At 44.3% G+C, this 24,636-nt stretch overlaps 1 protein-coding gene across 1 annotated transcript; it reads right to left on the reverse strand.

Moving 5' to 3' along the window:
• Positions 1–2,916: 2,916 nt before the first annotated feature.
• GPR17 (G protein-coupled receptor 17) lies at positions 2,917–4,209 on the reverse strand. Its single transcript, XM_088479275.1, has one exon. It carries the CDS (start codon positions 4,207–4,209, stop codon positions 3,190–3,192), a length of 1,020 nt encoding a protein of 339 aa, XP_088335401.1. The 3' UTR covers positions 2,917–3,189.
• Positions 4,210–24,636: the final 20,427 nt, after the last annotated feature.

Genomic DNA, 24,636 nt, shown 5'->3' on the forward strand with positions numbered 1-24,636 from the left:
TGACGCATCAGTGTGTGTGAGAGGCACAGAGTATGATGCATCAGTGTGTGTGAGGCACAGAGTATGATGCATCAGTGTGTGTGAGAGGCACAGAGTATGATGCATCAGTGTGTGTGAGAGGCACAGAGTATGATGCATCAGTGTGTGTGAGAGGCACAGAGTATGACGCATCAGTGTGTGTGAGAGGCACAGAGTATGACGCATCAGTGTGTGTGAGAGGCACAGAGTATGATGCATCAGTGTGTGTGAGAGGCACAGAGTATGATGCATCAGTGTGTGTGAGAGGCACAGAGTATGATGCATCAGTGTGTGTGAGAGGCACAGAGTATGATGCATCAGTGTGTGTGAGAGGCACAGAGTATGATGCATCAGTGTGTGTGAGAGGCACAGAGTATGACGCATCAGTGTGTGTGAGAGGCACAGAGTATGAAGCATCAGTGTGTGTGAGAGGCACAGAGTATGACGCATCAGTGTGTGTGAGAGGCACAGAGTATGATGCATCAGTGTGTGTGAGGCACAGAGTATGATGCATCAGTGTGTGTGAGAGGCACAGAGTATGATGCATCAGTGTGTGTGAGAGGCACAGAGTATGATGCATCAGTGTGTGTGAGAGGCACAGAGTATGACGCATCAGTGTGTGTGAGAGGCACAGAGTATGATGCATCAGTGTGTGTGAGCGGCACAGAGTATGATGCATCAGTGTGTGTGAGAGGCACAGAGTATGATGCATCAGTGTGTGTGAGAGGCACAGAGTATGATGCATCAGTGTGTGTGAGAGGCACAGAGTATGATGCATCAGTGTGTGTGAGGCACAGTGTGTGGGTCAGTGTCAGAGGCACAGAGTATGATGCATCAGTGTGTGTGAGAGGCACAGAGTATGATGCATCAGTGTGTGTGAGAGGCACAGAGTATGATGCATCAGTGTGTGTGAGGCACAGTGTGTGGGTCAGTGTCAGAGGCACAGAGGATACATATTATCATTAGACTAAAGTGGGCACAGGTTATTATTAGACTAAAAGGGCACTGATTATATTTATTAAACTAAATTTGACACAGATAAATATTATATTATCATTATTATTATACAAATGCTACCACTGATGATGATTATTAGAGGAAAGGTGTCTCATATGTAATATAATAGACTAAATTGGGCACAGTGCGGTGTCTGTGAGTCTGAGAACACATAATATGCTCATGCTTTGTCCTTTGTGGGATGGTCAGGCTATTATATGTCAGTGTAGTCTGTGACAGGACAAAGTGATCTGTATAAAACTAGTGTACAGAAAAACAGATAACACATTTACTGGGATCTACAGGATCCTCCTCGGTATGGCTACTAGCACAAGTGTGATCTGATGACCATGGTGCAGCTTGTTCCTGAATTAGAAAGTAAAGAGATCACCTTACATTTACCCATCGCAAGGACGGACTCCTATCAGAGCCTCTCTAACGCGATGTGCTTTTTCATATATCCCGGTGGTACATAATTTCTTATTGCCACAATAATAAATTATAATTGTCAGGTCTAAAACCTGATAATTAATAAATAGGCCCCAGCCCCACAGTCATGTAACTTGAGCTCTGTCTGTAGGGCTTAGAAGATAAACATTCCGCTGGCTTGTACAATGCAATGAGGTAGATTGCTAAATGTTGTGATCTGGGCTGCCGACAGCTCTGCCGGGCCCAGGTACAGGGAGGGGGTGTGGCCAGACCCCCTCCTTACAACAAATAAAAAATGTAACATGTTTGCGCCCAGGGAGTGCCAGTGTCCGTGGGTGGCGACACAATTGCTACTCCTCGCACATAACGCAGGGAGAGAGAAGACTGACTGCATCAGCCTCTTTCCCTAGACCAGCACACAGCATCAGTCCTCTCTCCCTCTGCCAAAGTAAAGTACCGGCGGCGGCAGGGGGCGGGGGTTTAGACTGCATGATGTGGGCCTTCAACAGGCCTGGGTAAATAGTACCTGCCCCCCCGCGTTGCCCCTGATTGTGATAAGACTATAATAGGTTTAACAGTTCATATGATAATTTCCTAAAATAATGTAGCTGCCACAATTATACAATGTATATAAACTAACTTAAACCACAACCGATTGCCACAGTCTTAATTCAGCAGTTGTAAAATATAAATATAAAGAAAAAGGGCTGTAGTATGCTCACTTTCAATTAGTCCATGTATACAGTTCCCCTTTACTTGATTTGCTTACAACATCATAATAATTTTCAAGCTTCGTATAATACAATTATATAAATAAACCTAATTCATTAATAAGTTGTATGTGTATGAGTATATAGTCTTTCAATTAGTTTTACAATATATGTAGACTGGACTGTAGTTGACTTAGGGCCTGATTCAGAGCTGGACGCTCTGAACGAGTGCTCGCTCTGAATCATGGCATTTTTTTTTTTTTGGTGCGGCCTCCGGGCCACGCGCATAGCTGTGGGTGACCACCCACAGCTATTGCGAGCGGCCAGGTGATGGTAGGGTCTCATTCCCGCAAGCCTCAGTGAGCTTCTGGCTCTTAATAGAGCCGGAAGCTCACCACTGACATCACTCGTGATGTCAGTGGGACCACCCCCAAATGGCAGGCGTTCCGTCGGGAAGGCATCCGTTTGGCCAGCCACCCCCCCTGCCCGCCTCCAAAACGGTGTGAGCTGTCGATGAAAATCGACAGCTGCCCCCTTTTGGTGCGAGACCCGGAGCGACGGAGCGCCCGTTGCTAGCCGGGTCTCGTGCACGTCAGACCCGGCTCCGGCGTGCGCATGCGCAGTGGCCAAACATCGACCCGCTCGTGAGCGGGTCTGAATCAGGCCCTTAGTATGCTAATTTTTGTGATTTTTTTTGTTCACCCAGAGTTATGGTGCATGCTGGCGCAGTTCGGGACTAGTTTTGGTTAGTGGTGTCTGTGGGACGCCACAGAAAACGCCATTCACAGGAGAAAAATGGCTGAATAATTAGCGTGTGTTAAGTGGCCAGACTTTAACAATGCAGGATGTGATTTTCAGTCTTTGATCACAAAGTAATTACAGTGATTTTTATTTGTGCCTTGTTTCAATGTCTGTCTCTGATAAAATTGTCTGGAAATGATTTGTTCTTTGATGGACCAGACTGGACTAGCTCCATTGCTGGTGTTATTAAATAAGCATTTTCTATCTGCTCCTGAACTTGTTAGTTCATGTCCCATCATACATCTGTCTTGGCACTGAGAGAGCTGTCTTCTGTTCGTCCTTCCTCACGGGTTTTCCTATTGTCTGTCCCATCCTGTGTACATGGCAAATGAGCAAGAGTCTGACGGAATTTCTTGACAGCAAAAAAATAGACCAGCGGATCTAGTGCAGCATTCAGGGTGCTGAGGCAGGAAGTGAATCTATTTGCCAATGCTAAACCTTGCCTCAAGTCACAGGAAGATAGCATGGCAGAGCTTTCACCTCCCGGCATCAACACGTGATAAAGTGTACGACTGAGATGGTATGGAACAAAGCAGATGAGGAATATTGTAAGAACCAGCAGCACCATCTTTACTGCACGCTCTTTGGGTTTCCTGTCACCTCCTTTCCTAAGACGCTTCAAAATAAGACCATAGCAAATGACTGTGCCTAAGAAAGGGATGGCGAATGCAGCACTCAGTGATGACAGTGCTCGCAAAGATGGAGTTTCACGGTACAGCAACCGGCAAACCGTTTCATCCATTGCTACTCCACGGCCTAACAGCAATGGCGCTGTAGCAAATGCGACAATAGCCCACAATAAGCCACAAGTCACATGAGCGTGTAATGGCTTCCGGAATTTTACAGAATTAAGGGGGTGTACGATGGCCAGGTACCTGTCAATGCTTATCCCTGCCAGAAAGTAAAGACTGGCATACATATTGAGATAGAAAACAAATCCAGAGAGCCTGCATGCCAACGAGCCGAAGGGCCAGCTATTTCCTGAGAGGTGGTAGAAGAGCCGAGTGGGTAGGCTGAGCAACAGGAAGAGATCTGATAGGGCCAGGTGGAGTAGAAAGATGTCAGAAGGAGATTTAGGCTGACGGTCTTGAGCAAAGACTGAGAGGGCTAGTATGTTTCCCAGGCCTCCTACAAACAGTCCGAGCAGGTAGCAGACAGAGAGCAGAGCATTCTCCAACCACGTTTCTTGAACACAAGGATCCACCCAAGCCAAGCTGGAGGAGTTGCTTATCATTTTGTCTTCAGAACCAATCATCTTCCTTAAGCCGCTTCAGTGCACCACTAAAAGACAGAGGCATACTGGTTAGTTCCATAGTATTAAAATACATGTTATGCACTTGGTGTGAAGTCAATAAGTCACCGATCACAATGTCGACAGCAGAAAGTAGACATTCATGATATCGATAAGGTTAAAATGTCAACATCATTTATATCTACACCTGAAAAATGTTGACATCGACCAAATGTCAACATAGGAAATGTCTACATTATCATACTGTTGACATTTCCATTAGGCTTAGGATCAGAGTTAGGGTTATTGTTAAGGTTAGCTTTGGGGATAGAATTACACCCAAAAGACATTATGAATATTTCAACAATGTTGACGGTACATCAGTGTCAACATGCTGAATAGTGGCTTGGTCAACGTTAACATTGGAGTAGAGCTATATGTGTATGTGTATACCCAGCCTCGCCTCAATGTGGGGACATGTACTGTGCAAAAGTATAAATGTCCATTCATAAACAGTTTAGAGCAGTGTTTCCCAAACTCAGTACTCAAGGTACCCTAACAGTACAGGTTTTTTTTAGGATATCCATGCTTAGGCACAAACAACTTAATTAGTACCTCAGTTAGTCTGACTTAACCATCTGAACTCAAGCATGGATATCCTTAAAACCTGGACTGCTACAGTGCCTTGAGGATCGAGTTTGGGAAACCCTAGTTTAGAGGGATAAGCAAATGGTGCTAGTTCCAATTTGTTTACAATCAGTAAACAAACAACCATACAAAGTAAATACATAAATAATAAATAAACACTCCCCTACACGAAGAGCGGATGCTATTACTTAACTTTATGTATTGAGTAATAGTGTTTATTAGTGGGTAGAGTCAGGTGGAGGGCACCGCTGAGTACCCCTGCAAAAAAAATTAAGAATGTTCCTGATAGATATCCTTCATCTCTATGGCATTGACAGCTGCTGCTAGTCCAATCTGACTCCACCCCTGCAGCTGCTGTTTTACCCATCCCTACTGTAAAACATCACCCCCGCCCACGCTGACCCAGGTCCGTGTGATACCTGTGCAGTCACAGCACTGATGTCTGCTTCACTGTGATACCAGGGCGGGTGCCTGTATCTAGCTCCTGCCCTTTTCTCTCCTCCTCCCTTCTTTCTTTGGGGAAACTTTACTGATAACTGATGAAGAGCCAGCTTGCATTGTACGACTGTGGTATGTACCTATGTATATGTGTGTATTATGTATGTACCTATGTATCTGGCATATGTACCTCTGTATATCTGGTACATGTATATATGTACCTATGTATGTGTACATCTTGTATCTGTATATGTGTGCTATATATATATATGTGTGTGTGTGTGTATATATATATATATATATATATATATATATATATATATATGTAGAGTGCAGGCCTGTTATAAGGCTGCATAGGTTTTTATTTCAAAGTGTTTTTTTTCTAAGTGGTATTACATGCACGGCATAATTTAAAGAGTTAGACAGGAGATCTTACTAGCTTTATCCTCTGCTATCAGTGAGGGATGATGATATGACTCATTTATTTTCCCCTTCTCACCTTGCAGGTAAAAAATCTATGGCACCAGTCATCTGATATAGAAATACCAGTGCTGGTTGAATATATACTGATTTTCTAAGTAAAAGATCTATTGGCACCAGTCATCTGATATAGAAATACCAGTGCTGTTTGAATATACTGATTTTCTAGGTAAAAGATCTATTGGCACCAGTCACCCTATATAGAAATACAGTACGGTTTGAATATACTGATTTTCTAGGTAAAAAAGATATATGCACCAATCATCTGATATAGAAATACTTGTACTGTTTGAATATATTGATATCTAGGTATATTGTCATTAATTAATATCTTCATAATCCAGGTGATTTAAGGTCTGGATATATAACTATATACTAACTCCTAGATACATGGGATGCTGTTTAGGGTCTGTTTATTTTAGAATTGTATGACTTGCATTAGGTGTCGGTGAGGGTTTATGGGGGTGGGGTGCAATTAGTTACTACATATGTATGCTTCACTATATATTTAGTAGGGTACAGGCTGCAGACCTGTTACAAGGCTGCATACCGATCTGCCCAGCTATAACGTGGCATCACAGTGTTATCTCTCACGCGACGCATGGCGCGCCACACACCACGCCATGAGTCGCGCCACAAAGAAAGTTTAGTAATGAAAAAAGTCATTACGTGTAATACAACTTTTTGCCCACCAGATGTCACTTTTCCTAAACTACATAGCGCCTGCGTCTGATTTCATTACGTGTAATACAACATTTTGCCCACCAGATGTCACTTTTCCTAAACTACATAGCGCATGCGTGTGATTTCCAATGTACCGTACGGTATGTTCTGTATCACTGCCCAATGATTGGTTGACAGAAGCGGTGATTCGGTACACTATACAGTATTACAGCGTTTTCCACATGGAATCAGGAATGTACGGTATAATAAAGTGGTAGAAGAATGTCTAATAAAGTTTGAAATCATCAAGCTCTGTATTACCCACTGACTGTGCGGTTGAAATCATACTGTGTTTGCGCAAATGTAAATACTGTCGGCACTGTCCCAGACTTAGACATTGTAGAGGTTTCATTCCTTTACAAACTACAGAACTCTAGTAATGGGTGAAGCATGTGGCCTAGTGGTCTAATGCCTAGTCTCACTGCTTCTCCCCTCTTCTTGTTCCGTGGGTTCGAGACCTTGAAAATATGTTTTTTTAAATTATTTTTAAAATCTTCACTTAAAATATTCAGTATTCAATACAGTACATGTGGAGCGCATGCCCAGTGCTTCGGGAGTCAAACAGCGAAAATAGGATTTTTATTATTGTACATACACTACTGTACCTTAGGACGCAAACTTGCGTCAATGCCGGCGCTGACCCAGACGTGGACCTTATAGTGATTTTTTATGACCATCAAGTGGTAATGGGCTCTGTTAAAGAGAGTGGTCTCTGTATAACAAACTGACTGTGCGTTTAAACCGCAAAATTGCATCAATATCAGCGCATGCCCAGTGGACGGGTTGCAATGACAATGGAATGTGTGCCGCATGTCCAGTGGAGCCAAGCCATAAACCAAGTAGCGCTATGCCATGGCGCATGCAAAGTTGTCTGTATTGCTACAGTACTGTTGAATTTTCACACTTGTGCCATTCTGCACTGTCCGAGACTACAGTATACACAATAGTAAATTCATGACTTCAGAAAGTGCTACAGTAGTGGACTTTGTTTGGAGGGAAGTCACTGTATTACAAACTGACTGTGCTCTAGAGCGCAAACTTGCATCAAAGGCAATGCTGTCCCAGACTTGGAAACTTTAGTGATTTAATGTGTTCAGTAACTGATAGTTGACTCTGTTTGAGAGAGAGGTCCCTGCACTACAAACTGACTCTGCGTTTAAACCGCAAAATTGCATCAATGTCTGCACAGTTGGCGCTGTGGTGACTTATAGCCAGTTCTGAGGGGTTACAGTACAAATAGGATCTCGCGTGCCCAGTGGCGGGGTTGCAATGCATTGCCAGTGGTGCTACGCCATAGCCATACCCTTGTAGCGCTATGCCATGGCATACAGTATGGAAGATCATACAGTAGCGGGTCATGATTCACACACAGTGAAAGTGGGATCTCCGTATTACACACTGACTGTGTAATAATAATATTAAAAATAAAAAGTGTAACCTTGACTGTCTTGACTGTCTAATAATAGTGTTTTTTTTTCTAAGTGGTATTACATGCACAGCATAATTTAAAGAGTTAGACAGGAGATAAACAGGAGGAACACAGGAGGTCAACCATTAAAAAGAACTCTTTACAACATTGAAAAAATTATAAAAGATCTTTTTAGCTTTTGGATGCCCTGCAACTCAGCCACCAGCTTTCATTATAACCTGGACACACCTTTTGCCAACACCCTGCTTCGGCATTACAAGCAACTACCAGTTAGTTTGCGTCACTTTAATTTTTGTACAGTATGTATGTTTTTCGACTCTACACTGTTTTTATCATTCCTGTACCACTGTCAATGTATCTTATACCACTGTAGCATCTACCATTGTTTATCACCTATACATCTTTAAGAATACTTTATCCTAAGTCCTGTAATTTTAACAGCTCCAAACTCATTTTGTTTATTAGATGCTATTGCATCTACCAGCACTGTTCTTCCTTTTATCTGATTTTTAGACATTTTAACTGTACTGTTCCTCATCACTACTATTGCCGTTTCTCTCCCAATTCCCTCATCTACACAAAGGGGTATATTCAATTGGGAGCGAGGTTTAGTGAGGCTAAAACCTTGTGCCCCTCGTGCCCAATTTCAGAATCCTGCGGGTATGCACACTCCCGATACCCGCAGGCTTCAATTAAAGAAACAGTGGATGCAGGGTTTTCATCACTGAAAACCACGCGCCGCGTAAATACAAAAAAAAAATAAAAAGTAACTTACTTGCACGGGAGTCCCCGGTGGTCTCCACAGCTCCCGGTGGCTTCCCCACTCTCTTCTTACTGGAGAGGGGACTGCTGGGAGTCCCGGGGGCTGGTGGGTTCGGCAAGGGCTGCTGGGAGATGTAGTTCTCCCAGCGCCCATTACAGGGGGCCACAGTGACACTGGACAGGACACACTGAAACCAGGATACACACTCATGCACACACACACACACAATCATACATACTTACAAACACCACACACACTCACATACTCACCCCTGCTGCAGAAGAGCCGGCTCCCGACGCAAGATGAAGAAGACACCATCTATATTTATGCCAGTGAATATAACCCTAAGTTTCAGTAGCCACTACTGCATCTTTATGGTAATACTGCAGCCGATGGGTTCCCTATTGATACACCCACTGGCTGCTCTGTTAATCCACCGATGTGCGTAGAAAGACACTTTATGGATGCAACCTTGGAAATTACACCTGTCTATACTGACCACAGCCGGTCGTGTCAGTCCCCCCACCCATTTACCGCTGAGAAATGCCCAATGAAATTACATGGATTCTGCCCTATGCTTTACCTGCATCCTCCTCTGAATCATCTCCTAAATTATTAAAAACAAAGAGAGTGGCTCTGGCACAGAGGTGTCTTAAGAGAGGAGGGGGCCCGTGTGCACTCCCCGTGTGGGACCCCCTCTTCTCTCCCTGGTGGCCGGCAGCCGACTGACATGGCTGGCCAGCCACTGGTGGCCATTTTCTGGTGTTCTGAGCAGCACTGACACCCAGTGCTGGACCACGGACAGGTGAGTTTAAAACAATATGGGTGCAGGGTGTGCGGTGTGGGTCCCCTTGGACTCGGGGACCCTTGTGCCCCGTACACACTGCACCCATTATAGATACGCCACTGCGCAGTCTCTTCAGATTAATGTCTATTTATTATATAACAAATATCATAGCACCTTATGAAATGTTAAACTAGCCCCCGTTTGCTGGAATGGAGGCTAGCCCTGCCCACTTCCCGCATGAGCAGGTCTCTCGCAGTCAGAGTAGCACGCAACCATCAGGTTTGCATACTCTCAGGCCAATCAGGCCCCAAGTTTAGGCTGTAGCAAAACCCAAGAAATGGGTATTAGTAAATAAAGAGGTTCTGACACTGCAAACTGATCATAAGCTGCTCAGAGAACACATACAGACATGTTTCTTCATTGTACAGTACAATGACTTTTCCAACCTTATGAGAAGTAAGGGTGGCCAATCACTCTGCACTTATCAACATTATTGGCCAATTATCGGCTGATCGGGATGATAATCGTACAGCGTAAGGCCGTGACCAAGCAGCAATTAACTCTCATGATAAATCTTCTAGCATGCCTGAAAAAAAGCGATGATTACTGCATGGATCTGTCAGCGGATCTGTCTGTCTGATGGTGAGTTCTATCTCAAGGTGTATGGCCATAACTCTCCTTTCTCCAATTTCTCTGTAGTTTTCTGGAGAACAACTTGGTCCTATAATAATAATTATTATTATCCTTTATTTATATGGCGCCACAAGTGTTCCGCAGCGCCTTACATAATAAGTAGAGATAGGCGCAGAACCCTGTGTTTTGGTTCTAAATCATGTTTTTGGATTTCTTTCCAAAATTAAAACAGTGAAAACATGTAACTTGGACCTGTTATTGTTCCTCTAGTGTTATTAACATCAGTAACATTAATTTCCAGTCATGTCCAGTCAATTTTGAACGCCTCACCAATATTGGATAAAGGCTGCAGCGAGCTGGCTGGCTAAACTAACCAACAGAGCAGCGGCATAAACACCTGGCAGTGTAAAAGAATATAACACATCTATGAAAAACAATTGCAAGTGCAGCTCACTTCAAGTTCAAACGTACACAAGAGCCTGTTTGCACTGGATTGCAAGTGCTAGCTAGTGTCTGACATACAAATATATACAGTTACAAATGTACAGTACCTGAAGTCTTTTACACTAGTTAAACAAAAACTATTATTATTCAAATAACAAGGAGCGCATATAGATATCAAAATATCAAAGTTTTTAATATAAAATATATCCATAAACACATTAAAAAATGATATTAGGGGGCGTGGCTTGGCTGCTAGGTAAAGTGGACGCTTTTTTTTGCAGCTCCTCAGGATCCCCTTTCTAAGGTATCCCACTGGGCTGCTATTATTGTGCAAGTGGGTCCATCGTCCTCCCCTTACCTCCTGATGCTGTGCTGGGTGCCTCACTGAGCTCCGGGAACGTTTCCCGGCTCTGACGGTGCCGCGGTCTACACAAGCTCCAGAAGCCGGGGACTCAATTTCGGAGCCCCGTGGATCGGCGACGCCGCGGCTGCGGCCAGACGACGTCGCGGCCCCCTGTCCGCCCTCTGGAACCCGCCCTGAGGGCCCGTTAAAACAAATAATCGTGGCTGGAGCCACGAATCGTGGGAGCCGCCATCTTGGATGCAGGCCTGCGCTCAGGATCAAGCTGGGCTCCCTGTAATATAACTGGGCCATCATCTCCCTGCTGTGCAGCCTCCCCTCTGCTGGACCTGCTCCTCTGATTATCCCTGAATCGATAGTCTGGGGCTGTCTAATTCAGCTCACCAGGCACAGGCTTTTGCTGGGCTGTGCTGCTTCCCTTCTGTCTCCTGGGGCTGCAACCATCATCCTGTCAGACTCCTCACTCAGCCTGCTACACAGTCATCAACATCTTGCCTCCCCCCCAAACCCGTGGTTCATGCTTCAAAGCTGGAGAGATTTATTTTGTTGTGACAGGCACCATCACCATCACCTGTCAATTTACTATATTGTTGACACTGCTAGTCAGGTCACTAATTTTGGAATACTCTCCTGTGTGATTGCAGTCCTCATATTGAACCACGTGGAATCCTAATTTTGCTGGACGGTTAAATATTATAAAGAATATGGACCTCATTCAGAGCCGGTCGCACAGAGCGTGCGGTCGGTCTGAATGAGGGGAGGACCTCTTGAATTTTCAAGACGTCCTCCTTTGCGGTGGTAAGGCTGTGGGTCAAGACCATCGCGACCATCGGGGCTTACAACGAGACCCTAGGGAAGGGTCTCCCTTGTCGTAAGCCTTGGAGAGCTTTCGGCTCTGTCTGAGCCGGAAGCTCTCCACTGACATCACTAGTGATCTCAGTGGGGCCGCCCCCAAATGGTAGGCGTTCCCATGGGAACGCCTCCGTTTGGGCTGCCACCCCCCCGGCCCGCCTTCCAAACGGGTTGAGCTGTCAATCAATATCGACAGCTCGCCCCCTTTGGATCGAGACCCGCTACGACCGGCGCTGTCGGTCGTAGCGGGTCTCACACATGCGCACGACGGCGCCGGCGCCGTCGTGCGCATGCTCTGTGGGGGACCATTGACCCGGTCCGAGCGCATCGGCGCTAACGACCGGGTCTGAATGACCCCCTATGTTCTTTGATATAATGTGAATTACAAGGCATCTAGTGGTCATAGTATATATTGCAAGACCAAAGTGATTTGAAGATCCACAGTTGTGATTTAGGCCTTTGGACAATTTATTTTGAAGAATGGATAAATACGTGGCTTCAATGCCCACTCCTAAAAATCACCTGGGTAAATGTGGAGCCAAATGTGTGGACACCAACTTGCAACGTACTGAAAACGTTCCTACGACTCCTGACTCTAATGCCACCCCTTCAGCTTCGGACTCTCTGGTATCCCCCGTTCCTTTATCGTATGCGGAGGTGGTCAGAGCCATTCAAGAAACTGTTGGACCGTTATTACAAACACAAGCTGACAAATTTATGGGCGCAGTAGCGGACATAAAGTCTCAATTGTCCTCTATGTCCCCATCAAATCTCTAAAAATGAAAATCGTATCGGGGCTAATTTTCATGACATTGCGGAGTTAAAACAGCAAGTGTCCTCACTTACTACCACACAGCAACAGTTGCTGTCCAAGGTCGACGATCTTGAAAATAGGTTGCGACGTAATAATCTATGTCTGATAGGCCTGAGCGAATCTATCAGAGGCCCGGATATTGCTAAATTTCTACTATCGGACCTTCCTGAGCTCCTGGGCATTTCAGAAGAATTACAGCATATGGAGATTGAACGAGCACATCGTTTAGGCCCTTTTCGTGACTCTCATAACACCAGGCCACGTGCAGTCATCTTCAAGTGTCTAAATTTTCGCCATAAGGAACTCATTTGGTCTACAGCCAAAAAGAAGGGCCCTCTTTCCTGGGATGGCAAGTGTATCTCTATTTTCCAGGACTACTCTGCAGAGGTCTCTAGAGGGTAAACGATTTGCTCTTCTATATCCGGCTCGGCTACGAGTAATTACTTCACAAGGTCCTAGAGACTTCACCAATGTAGCTGATGCGCAGGCTTATCTTCAGGAAGAGGATGGCGCCGCACCGGCCTCAGATGTGGATCAAAATACTTGAGTATATTGTTACATAATGTATATGCCTTGCTTTTATAGTCCAATATTTAAATGGTTGGTCAGCGTTCGATCCCTCATTTATTTGGATGACATTTTTTTTTTTTTTTGTATAGTCCACAATTGAGGGTTTTTGGCTCACTGTACCGAGATTGCCTTCACAGATACGTCTGTCCACATATAGGTATATGCTTACATATATACTTCTACTTATCAGCATTATGTCTTTTACATTGTGCGAATCTAACATATTGGTTTTGAATATATTATTGATTGTAACCTTTATCTTCTTTTGATGTGTATTCTCTCATAATTTTGCTGTTCCGATTTAATATTGGTCTATTGGTTCTCAATATTTGTCATGTTCTATAACTATGTCCACTAGATGTTGACGATGCTTCTATTTTTCAATTACATGTTTTCTATTTCTGTGTTTTTTATTTTCTTTTTTCCTTTTTTATCCTTTTTTAATTTTTTTAGTTTTTTTTTTATTTCCCAATTTTTTTATGTTTTTGTTGGGGGCCCTGGTGCAGTGTATGGTCTAGTTCTGTTCACTATTAGATGTGAAATATGTATACTTTTTCAGATTTATATCTTGTCCAATTCGAATTATGTCAGAACTTAAATTGTGTTCCTGGAATGTGGGGGGGATTAACTCTCCTGTGAAACGGAAGAAAATACTGTTGTATCTTAAAAAAATGCAAATGGATATAGCATTACTGCAGGAGACGCACCTGACAGATAGCGAGGTTGTTAAATTGTCTGGGTTTTACATTGGTGGCGCATGCGTCTTACAACTCCAAGGCCAGAGGGGTAGCGAAACTGGTTAGGAAAGATTTATCTCCCCAGGTTCAATCTAATATAGTCGACCCTGAAGGCTGATATGTTATTAGCAATATATCTATTTTGTCTGAGACTCTGGTGCTCTGTAACATTTATGCTCCCACATCTTATTCTAAAGTCTTCTTCCAGAGATTGTTAGCAAAGTTATACCCATTCACTGATTCGCAGTTATTGGTGGGCGGGGATTTTAATTTAACGGAATTACCTGATATGGATAAATCTCATAACCCTAAACGGATTCCCACTCCTCTGAAATTAGATTTACAATTTTTTATTTCTCAATTTGGTTTAGTGGATAGTTGGAGGATGCATCATCCTACTGATAGGGATTTCACGTGCATGTCAGCAGCACATGGTACCTTGTCCCGTATCGACTATATTTTGCCGACCAAATTTTTATTTTCTAAAGTATTAGATACAGGGATTGCACCTATATGTTTATCTGATCATGCACTTATATGGTGCACTGTTGCGACATCAGTAGATGTGGGATCTTGTCGCCAGTGGCGCTTCCCATCATACCTTTCTTCCTCCGTAAAATTCCGGAATATGATAGAAGCGAAGTGGCAGGAATATGTTCATGATAACCGGGAACATGTTTCTGACCCTTTATTGTTTTGGCAGACGGCAAAGTCTGTTTTGCGTGGAGAAATTATTTCTTATGTTTCCAAATTTAGGAAAGATATTTCAGCTTTATATCTGCAATCCCAGGAAAGATTAACTGCCGCATATGTAAATTTTAAATCCTCCCCATCCCCTAGTAATAAAGACGCTTATATACAGGCAAAGATTCAGTTTGAAGAGGTGTTAGCACAGCAGTCGACTCGACATACCTTCTCTACTAATTTTCAATTTTATAACCATGGGAACAAATCGGGTCGACTTTTTTCTAATTTAGTGAGGACCACACGCTCTTCCACTGTAGTCTCTGCTTTGAAAAAGCCGGATGGTACTCTAATTTATAAAAGGAAAGATATAAATGAAGCGTTTAGAGACTTCTATGCCTCTCTTTACTCACAAGGTCCTATTGATGAACTAAAAAAAAGCTACTTTTTGGACAGATATTTCCACTCCTCGTATTTCTGAAGAACAGGCTGAGTCCTTGCTTGCTCTTATTGCTAAGGAAGAAATCCTTAAGACTATTGTGGGATTGAAACCTCTTAAGGCCCCGGGGCCGGACGGTCTTTCCGGGGAATTCTACAAATTATTAGCTAATAGAGTAAGTGACACATTGTGTTTGGTCTTCAATTCCATCTTGAAAGAGCGCAGATTACCCTTATATTTTAACTCTGCAGTTGTCAGAGTTCTGCCCAAACCCAATCGAGATCCGGAGGATCCGGGATCATATCGTCCAATATCACTGCTGGATGTCGACTACAAATTGTTAACTAAAATCTTGTCGGATCGTTTGAAATTAATTTTACCTACTATTATTTCCAATGACCAGACAGGATTTATCATGGGTCGCCATTCGGTAGTTAATATTCGGAAAGTGCTGGCAGCTGTACAAGCTCTTGGTTTCTCAGGTGGTCCTAGGACTCAGGCTATAATTTCTATGGATGCCGAAAAGGCTTTTGACCTTGTCACTTTGGACCACCTGTTTGAAACATTGAAGAGATTTGGATTCCCTGGTGAGTTTGTGTCAATATTACAAACTTTGAATAGTGACCCAATTACGCAGGTTTCTATAAATGGTTACTTGTCTACCCCTTTTGAAGTTCAGAAAGGCACTCGACAGGGTTGTCCTCTCTCACCCCTGTCATTTGCACTGGCCCTGGAGCCTCTTGCGATAGCCCTTCGCCAGCATGAGGGATTTAGAGGGATTTCTATTGGGAAAGTAATATTGAAGGTGTGTCTCTTTGAGGATGACATGCTCTTGTTTGTGTCAGATCTCATAAACTCTGTTCCTGCTATTTTGGAATTACTGTCACAATTTGGTTCTTTTGCTGGGTATAAGATTAACCTACATAAATCAGAGGTCCTTTATATGCATGATTCAGGGTCCCCGCCTTTGTCTCCTTCTGCTATATGCTTGGATAATTTTCGATTGGCTCAGCAAGCTATAAAATATCTTGGAATCTATATCCCGGCTAATATCTCTTAAGTTGTATACGGCTAATTTCACCCCAGTGATAGCTAACATATCTAAACTATTGGACATTTGGTGACACCTTCCATTATCTCTCCTGGGAAGAGTTGCATTGTTGAAATCTATCATATTTCCTAAACTGGCCTATCCTTTACATATGTTGCCAATACGATTAGCCCGTTTTGATATTACTCAAATTACTCGCCTATTTTTAAGTTTTTATGGAGGGCTGGGAAACCACGTATATCTAGAGCTAAGATGTATTTGGGGAAATCTGATGGTGGATTAGCTGTTCCGCATGTCTCTGCATTCACCAATGCAGTATTTTTTCGATATATACGTGATTGGTTGAGGGGTTGTGAAACATACACCCATAAGTCCCTGGAGGAAGAAATAGCTTCTCCCTATTCTTTGTCTGCTCTACTTCATACTCCCAAATCACATCTCCCACCATTCATGCAAAATAATATTCTATTTTTTGACACTTACCTAGTTTGGTTACAAATAAACTGAAAGCTTCACAGGCGCCACACTGTATCTCAGTATAACACGTTCTGGGGTAATCCTATGTTTATTCCTGAATACGGTGAATACCTGGTCTGGAGGGCGAGGGGTATTGCTGCCATTCGTGATGTGTTTGATCCAGGGGGCCAAATGTATTCTTTTCAAGATTTGAAATCTAAATTTTTTCTTACTAACAGAGATTTTTTTATGTTTCTGCAACTTCGTCACTTCATACAATCTTTACCCCCTCCTATGTTGAGGGAGGGGGATGATGATATTTTACGGCCCATATCTAATTTATCCAATACTGGGTATTACAAGACCCGGTTGTTATACCCCTACTTGCTTCCTGCGACAGCTGAGGCTCTATGGGAGAGTTGCATCCAACATTGGTCCTCAGAAATACCACAAGTAGAATCCCCCAATGTGTTATTAAAGCATACTGAGAAGACTTTAAGAATTCTCCATTCAGCTATTTGGCAGGAAGTGCATATTAGGACCATTCATAGGGCGTATATGTCCCAGAGTCAGAGGAAACATGTTGTTGAGGAGGAGTCAGGCTGCTGCCCGAAGTGTAAATTTTCACAAGCTACTTTCTTCCATAATATGTGGGAATGCGGGAAAATTAGAACATTTTGGGATAAGATTATGGTATTTATAAATAAGATATGCGCATTACATCTTATGAAAGACCCATTGGCTATGTTATGCGCTAATTTTATAAATTGTGACCTGCAAGGTCGTAAGATGGAATTATTGACCTTTCTTACGGTGGTGGTAACTGTGGCGGAGAAAGCTTTCTGGACAGTTTCCACAGCACCATCTCTTCAAGCAGTTAAAACCATATTACTACAAATACTTTATTTTGATAGAAGAGCAACTATACCTGATGTTGAGAAGGGGGTGGTTCGCTTTTACTCTAAATGGCCTATATATATCGACTCCCTGGATTCTGATGTTAGAACTCATATAATGAGATTATTTGAGACTACAAATTGGTCTCTACATCGTAATTTGGAGTGTTGTTATATATTTAGATCTTTAAATCTTATATTCACGGGTCAGTGGATAAGATTCTTTGTCTCCTGTAGAGGAACAATGATATTTCCTCCAGTGTAGGAGTATCCGATCAATGGAAAGGGAACAAGCTGCACCAGGGTTCGGGGGGGGAGGGGGGTGTTTGTGTTTATTTTATTTTACTTTATAAATATATAATTTGTTTTTGTTTTCTGTTATTATGGTTTTATCTGAATTATATATTTTGTCTCTGTGTTTATGTTTAACAGTCATTTTTGACTAGCTATATCCTACAGACAGAATGTATTTGTCTGACGTTGAATTGTATTTGTTTACACAGATTGCAGTTCTGTATATATGTGTATATGGATTTATGTAATATATCTGTATGTTTGTATAGATATACATATACATGTATGTTTACACTTATGAGTATATAAAATAAAAAATTGTTTTGAAAAAAAAAAAATTATATTAAATTGCACAATAACATTGATACACAATCGAAAGAATTATATATATATCCCCATTTTTTTTGCCTTCTGAGGAAACCGCTACCCTTGACAGCGGAGAAACGCGTTAACGAACAAGGACACTCCGTCTCAGAGCAGCTGCCTTAAACGATATACTGTCGGCCCATTAGATCTCTCTTGACCATCGTCTGGATCAGCGTGATTTCTCACCAGACTCCCTCTCGTGAAGTGTGCCGTCCTTTCCACCGTCAGCCTGCTCTCCAGTACAGTGAAGCTGATTAAGCAGAGCCCTCACTGCTCCTAACAACGCAGTTTGCATTCTATGGCTCAGTGGAGACCGATCAAGTAGAGCCCTCACTGCTTTCAACAGCGGCAGTGGTAAGAAAGTAATTAGGAGACTGTGCTATCTTCTCCTAAGAGACTTACGATCTTAACATCTTTGTTATTTATGGGCTGCTAACCTGGACTGACATAAGGTCACTTAACATAAAGAAAGTGGAGTTTTAATATAGCTGGTGAGATTAATTCTTTTCTGTGGAGAGAAAGATAAGAACTATTCTTTTAAAGGCTGCTGAACATTATTTGGTCTAAAAGGAAACTAACTAGCTGCCCCCAAAATTGGGCTTATATTAGACGGAGTTTATTCACAATTAGTACATATTTTATTAATTGTTTCTGAAGATACAAATATAAATTTTAGAGCAGATAGGGTAACCTGTACCTCTAAGGTATTAGGATTATTATCCAGATTTGTCTTCAGAAATAACACACGTTTTGTTGAACTCTGGGTAAAATGTATATACTTGAATTATACATTTCCTATGATTTTATCAAATATGATATGTTTTGGAGATGGAAGATTTTTTAGCTGACGTCTAACTCAGGGCCTGATTCAGAGCTGAACACTCTGACCAGAGCGCTTGCTCTGACTCAGGGCCCTCCTACCTTTTTTTGGAGCGTCCTCATGGATGCTCGCATAGCTGTGCGTTACCACCCACAGCTATAGCGAGCGTCCATGATGATGGTCGCGATGGTCTTGACCATCGCGACCATCGGGCTTGCGACGGAGACCCTGCGGTAGGGTCTCGCTGCCGCAAGCCCTGGAGTGATTTTGGCTCTATCAGAGCCAAAATCACTCCCACTGACATCACTAGTGATGTCAGTGGGGCCGGCTTCAGACGGTAGGCGTTCCCATGGGAACGCCTCCGTCTGGCAGGCACGCCCCCAGCACGCCGACCAAAGGGGGCGTGCTGTCAATCAACATCGACAGCATGCCCCCTTTGGTGCGAGACCCGGAGCGACAGCTTGGCTGTCGCAGTCCGGGTCTCGCGCATGCGCACGACGTAGTTCCCTCCATCGTGCGCATGCGCAGTGGGGCAACATCGACCCGTTTGCGAGCGTCCTTTGCTCGCGAACGGGTCTGAATGACCACCTCAGTGTTTATAACATTGCTAGAAAAACCCTCTTGACCATCATCTTCAACTGTCTTTCAATTTCCACACTGTCCACACTGGTAGCCTGAATGACCAATTTTCCCAGTTTGGATAAATCAGGATCTTTTCAGTCTCCAAGGCAGAACTATTATAGGCTATTATAGTTTTTGTCTGATATCTCTGAGCACTGGAGATTAAAGGAAGTTACAGAAGTAAATAGACCATCATGACATCATAAAGAATGGAGAAAACATCAAAGCTCCTTTTGTCTGTAAAAAAAAAAAATTCTGCATTTCACACTGCTAGACATATTTTCCATAGGAGCAATTGAAATAAACTTGAATTTTCAAGTACTGTATCCCAGGATTTAAGTAGGCCTCATGTTTAGGAGGTGAACCCTTGCTCAAGCATATCTCATAGTTTGCTTGGTTATGTAACAGGTCACAGTGAAACTTTCCATCTGACTCTCCAATTGCTTCAAAATCTGCCTCTAGAAATGATATTGGCCCTGATTCAGAGCCGAATGCTCTGACAGAGCGCTCGCTCTGAATCAGGGCCGGGCTATTTTCCTTTTAGAACGGCCTCCTGGCCGCTCGCATAGCTGTGGGTGACCACCCACAGCTATAGCGAGCGACCAGGAAGATGGTCGCGATGGTCAAGACCATCGCGACCATCGGGCTTGCGACGAGACCCTTGTGGTAGGGTCTCGTTGCCGCAAGCCCCAGAGAGATTTTGGCTCCAACAGAGCTGAAATCTCTCCCACTGACATCACTCGTGATGTCAGTGGGGCCCCCACCCCGAACAAAGGCGTTCACATGGGAATGCCTCCGTTTGGGCAGCCACTCCCCCGGCCCACCCACCAAAGGGGGCGTGCTGTCACGCAACATCGACAGCACGCCCCCTTTGGTACGAGACCCGGAGCGACGGATTGCCCGTTGCTATCTGGGTCTCGCGCGTGTGCACGACGGAGCCGGCTCCGTTATGCACATGCGCTCTGGGCCACCATTGACCCGGTTGCGAGCGCTCAGCGCTTGCGACCGGGTCTGAATCAGGCCCTCTGTACCAAATACCTGTCTCCCATTCTTCCAGCTAGAGCGATGTCTCACAACATGCCTAATGAACTACTTTATTCAGCTAACAGGAATCCAAGCCAGACGTGTTGCAATATGTGCTGATTAGGTGGATGCTCACTTGCTCACTTTGGCTGGACCATACTTGCCTACTTTTGAAAATCACTTTGAGGGAGATTGCACATGGCTGTAGAATGCGCCACGCACAGTGAGACTCGCCGTTGTGGGGGCGTGGTCTGCTCCACCCAAAGGGTGTGTCTAGCTCCACCTATGGGCATATGTATTCCTATAAACTGACACCCTAGCTCTCCCACTGACATTAATAGCAGTGGCGTAACTATAAATTTTGCTCCCCCATGCCAAAAAAGTTAAGGTGCCCCCCCCCTCCTGCCCAAAAAACAAACACACCCAAAGACAACGTTTAAGGTGTGCGGTTTCATGTTCATGATACAGTTATGTGCCTTACACATTATGACACACTAAGTATTGCCACTTATAACACATTATGCCCACCGGAATGCCCCAATAACACATTATGCCACACCGTAATACCCCTTACAACACATTATGCCACACAACAATGCACCTTACACATGCCACACAGTAATGCCCTTATAACAAATTATGCCATGCCGTAGTGCCTCTATTTCATATTATGCCACATAACACATTATGCTGCACAGTAATGCCCCTTATACATTATTCCCTTTATAACACATAATGCCACACAGTAATGCCCCTAATAGCACATTGTGCACACAGTAATGCCCATTACACATTATGCCACACAATAATGCCCATTACATCCTGACAGATATACTTCATCAACCCTCCTCTCCGCTCCTGCCAGTCTGTCACCTCAGCTCAAGACAGGTTGCACAGTTTTTATGACCATGTAGAACCACATTATTGGGAACATAGTTTATAACCTATTAAATTAGTGCCTCTTATGCAATACCCCCTGTAATAGTGCCCCTTATGCAATGCCCCCTGTAGTAGTACCCATTATCCAGGGCCCCCTGTAGTTGTGCCCATAGGCAGTGCCCCCTGTAGCTGTGCCCCTGTAGTTGTGTCCCTTAAAGTATTGCCCCTGTAGTTGTGCCCATTTATGTAGTGCCCCCTGTAATTGTGCCCCTTCAAGTAGTGCCCCCTGTAATTGTTCCCTTCAAGTAGTGCCCCTGTAGCTGTGCCCCTTCAAGTAGTGTCCCTGTAGTTGTGCCCCTCAAGTAGTGCCCCCTGTAGTTCTGCCCATATGCAGTGCCCCCTGTAGCTGTGCCCATATGCAATGCCCCCTGTAGCTGTGTCCCTTAAAGTATTGCCCCTTGTAGTTGTGCCCCTTCGAATAGTGCCCCTTCAAGAAGTGCTTCGGTAGTTGTGCCCCTTCAAGTAGTGCCCACTGCCCCCTGTAGTTGTGCCCCTTCAATTAGTGCGCCCTGTAGATGTTCCCCCTCTACTTACCTGACTCCGTGCAGGCTGCAGCTGTCATCCGGGCTGTCTCTCCCGACTCCCGCGCTGACTGGATCAATTGATCCAGCAGACGCGGCCGCTCAGGTTCCTCACTGCGCGGGTGATGTCATGACGTCACCGCGCAATGCATTACTGTGAACGCTGGCCTCTGAAGTGATCGGAGGCTTCCTTAGCCTCCGATCACTTCAGAGGCCAGCACTCACAGTTGCAGTGGTGTAATCACTGCCCCCGGCGCTTCCAAGATACCCGGCGCCTCCAAGCCACCACGGGGGCTGCGGGGGCAGCAGTTATGCCACTAATTAATAGATCTCTGCCCTGCCACATTGACATTAATATATCACACACACACACACACACACATTACATGACTAGATTCACACACACACACACACTCACATCAATAGATTCCCCCCACACAGACAGGCAGACAGACAGACAGACACACACACACACACACACACACACACACACACACACACACACACACACACACACACACAGTAATAGATCTCCCAACCTCCCTCCCTCTCTCTCTCCTCCCACACGGCACTGACATGAATACATTGGGCAGGAGCTACAGTGAGCTCTAACACTCACCGTCTCATGCAGCTCCTTTGTCTCTGTCATCTCCGGCGCCAGCTCCTCCCCCCTCCGTCCTCTGTTATCACTGGCTGGCCAGGGAATGCTGGGAGCAACAGTCTTTCCCAGCAGTGTGTGTGCAGGGGAAGGCATGCCCAGGAGACCTCCAGGCCAATAGCAGCCACACTCCTGACTCCCTGCACCCTGTGAGTACCCCCTACGTCCTAAGCTCAGGCCCCGTCCCCTTTACCTCCGGACTCGCGCGTGCGCAGTCTGGATTTTTAGACAGGGCTGTGTAAATGCCGTGGATTCAGCCTACTCTACGGGGTGACGGGAGCTCCCACCTTAATTCGGGAGACTCCGGCGAAAATCGGGAGGGTAGGCAACTCTGGGCTGGACCTTCCCGCCAGACTCTCTATTTAAACGAAAACAATTAACTTTTCCTTCTGTAGTTCCTCTTCTGTCTGGCATGCCTCAGGAAAGGGTTACCAGCAGTACATCTATGTGAATGATAGCTTCTAGACACTTTGTGAACTGAATTGATGCAAACTGGGGTTTTTCTCATTTAACAACTCATTTGTACTTTTCTAGGTGGAAGGTTCAATAAGCATGCCCTCTAATTCTAGAAACTCGTCTGAAAATTGGACAAAACGGTAGGTACAGACAATCTGACTGAACAACAGTTTGTGTATGTTTTCTGATTGTCATTTTCTCCCATACATTGCCAGATTTCCGTTCCAGCCAGCCAACTACAGTAGATGGATGGTTGGAAAGGTAATCTGTATGTGAGTGGCCAGCTTTCATGGGAGATCACATTCTCAGTAAGGAAATGTAACCACTGTCTCCATAGATTAAACAAATTAGGTCTTTCTACAATTATTTAATCCAGAAAGTTCCTGTCATAGCCGCTTTGGAAGAATATTCTTGTTTCTAATGATGCGGTTGGAGCATAGACCCATTGCCTCCTGCAGGGTTCACAACAGAGACAGCCCCTTAGAGTGCTCAGATTCTCAGTCTCATCCAAACATCCGCTAGGCTGGGAACAATCATCCTGAGCACTCTAAGGGGCTGTCTCTGAGCTGCATGGATCTCTCATCATGAACATAAATGGAGAGCTTTTGCATACAGCACAGAAACAACCTTACAGATTTTTACATATGCCCGTCCTATTCTGAGTCAGACGCAACATCTGTCTTTCTGTAAAATGGGGCATTTCGGACGTGATCTGGGTGATGGCAAAGTGAAAGCACTTTACCATCCCGACTAGTGGGAGTGTCATGAGTGCATTGTGGTCCTGTATGGAAAACTCAGGGTGATTCTGCGTCGTGTGAATGGGGAAGGGAAGCCTGTTTCAGATGTATCTTCTGCACCTAGCATGGGGCTTGTGCAAGTGTAGATACTAATGATGACGGTTGCAGTTGCTGGTGTAAAGTGAATGGGCGGCAAACATCCCCATGCATTAGCATAAAGTAGTCAAAAAGGCTTCCGGGCTGATCACAACTTCAATCACTATAGACCCTAAAAATGGCTGCTTGTAATAGCACATGAGCTTTGTCTGGAGCTCCCCTTGTTACCTTAACAGTACATACATACTTACCCAGTGTCAGGGAGCAAGCACTTGGTTTAGCAAGCCATAAAGGAGAAATAAATCTGGCAGCTCATCAAAACCTGCATCAGAATTGGTAGAATTGAAAAAATAAAAATGCTCCTTATAAAATTGTATAACTTTAGACACTAAAGACACCCGCAGTGTAAATGTGCCTCATCTCCATGGGTTCCATGAGCGGCAGGTGCAAAGAGAGCCATGGTCTTGTCCAGTGTGAGCATCTGACAGCACCAGAACTGGAGGAGGAAGGAAAAGTCTTATTGCAAGAGCAGGAAGGTAAGGGGAGGGGCATTTTATTGGTGAGGCCATTTAACCATCTCCTGTATATGGTGCAAGGACTGTAGTAACTCATGGTCCCATTGCAATAGGAAGCACATTAAGTTCTGTAATATTGGGAATAATATGTCCACACTGAGCCTTTTGGGATGTGCTGTACACACAAGACTGTGAAAGAG

Source organism: Taudactylus pleione, unplaced genomic scaffold, assembly GCF_031769625.1.
Source record: "Taudactylus pleione unplaced genomic scaffold, aTauple2 ptg000229l, whole genome shotgun sequence".
NCBI classification, from domain to species: Eukaryota; Metazoa; Chordata; class Amphibia; order Anura; family Myobatrachidae; genus Taudactylus; species Taudactylus pleione.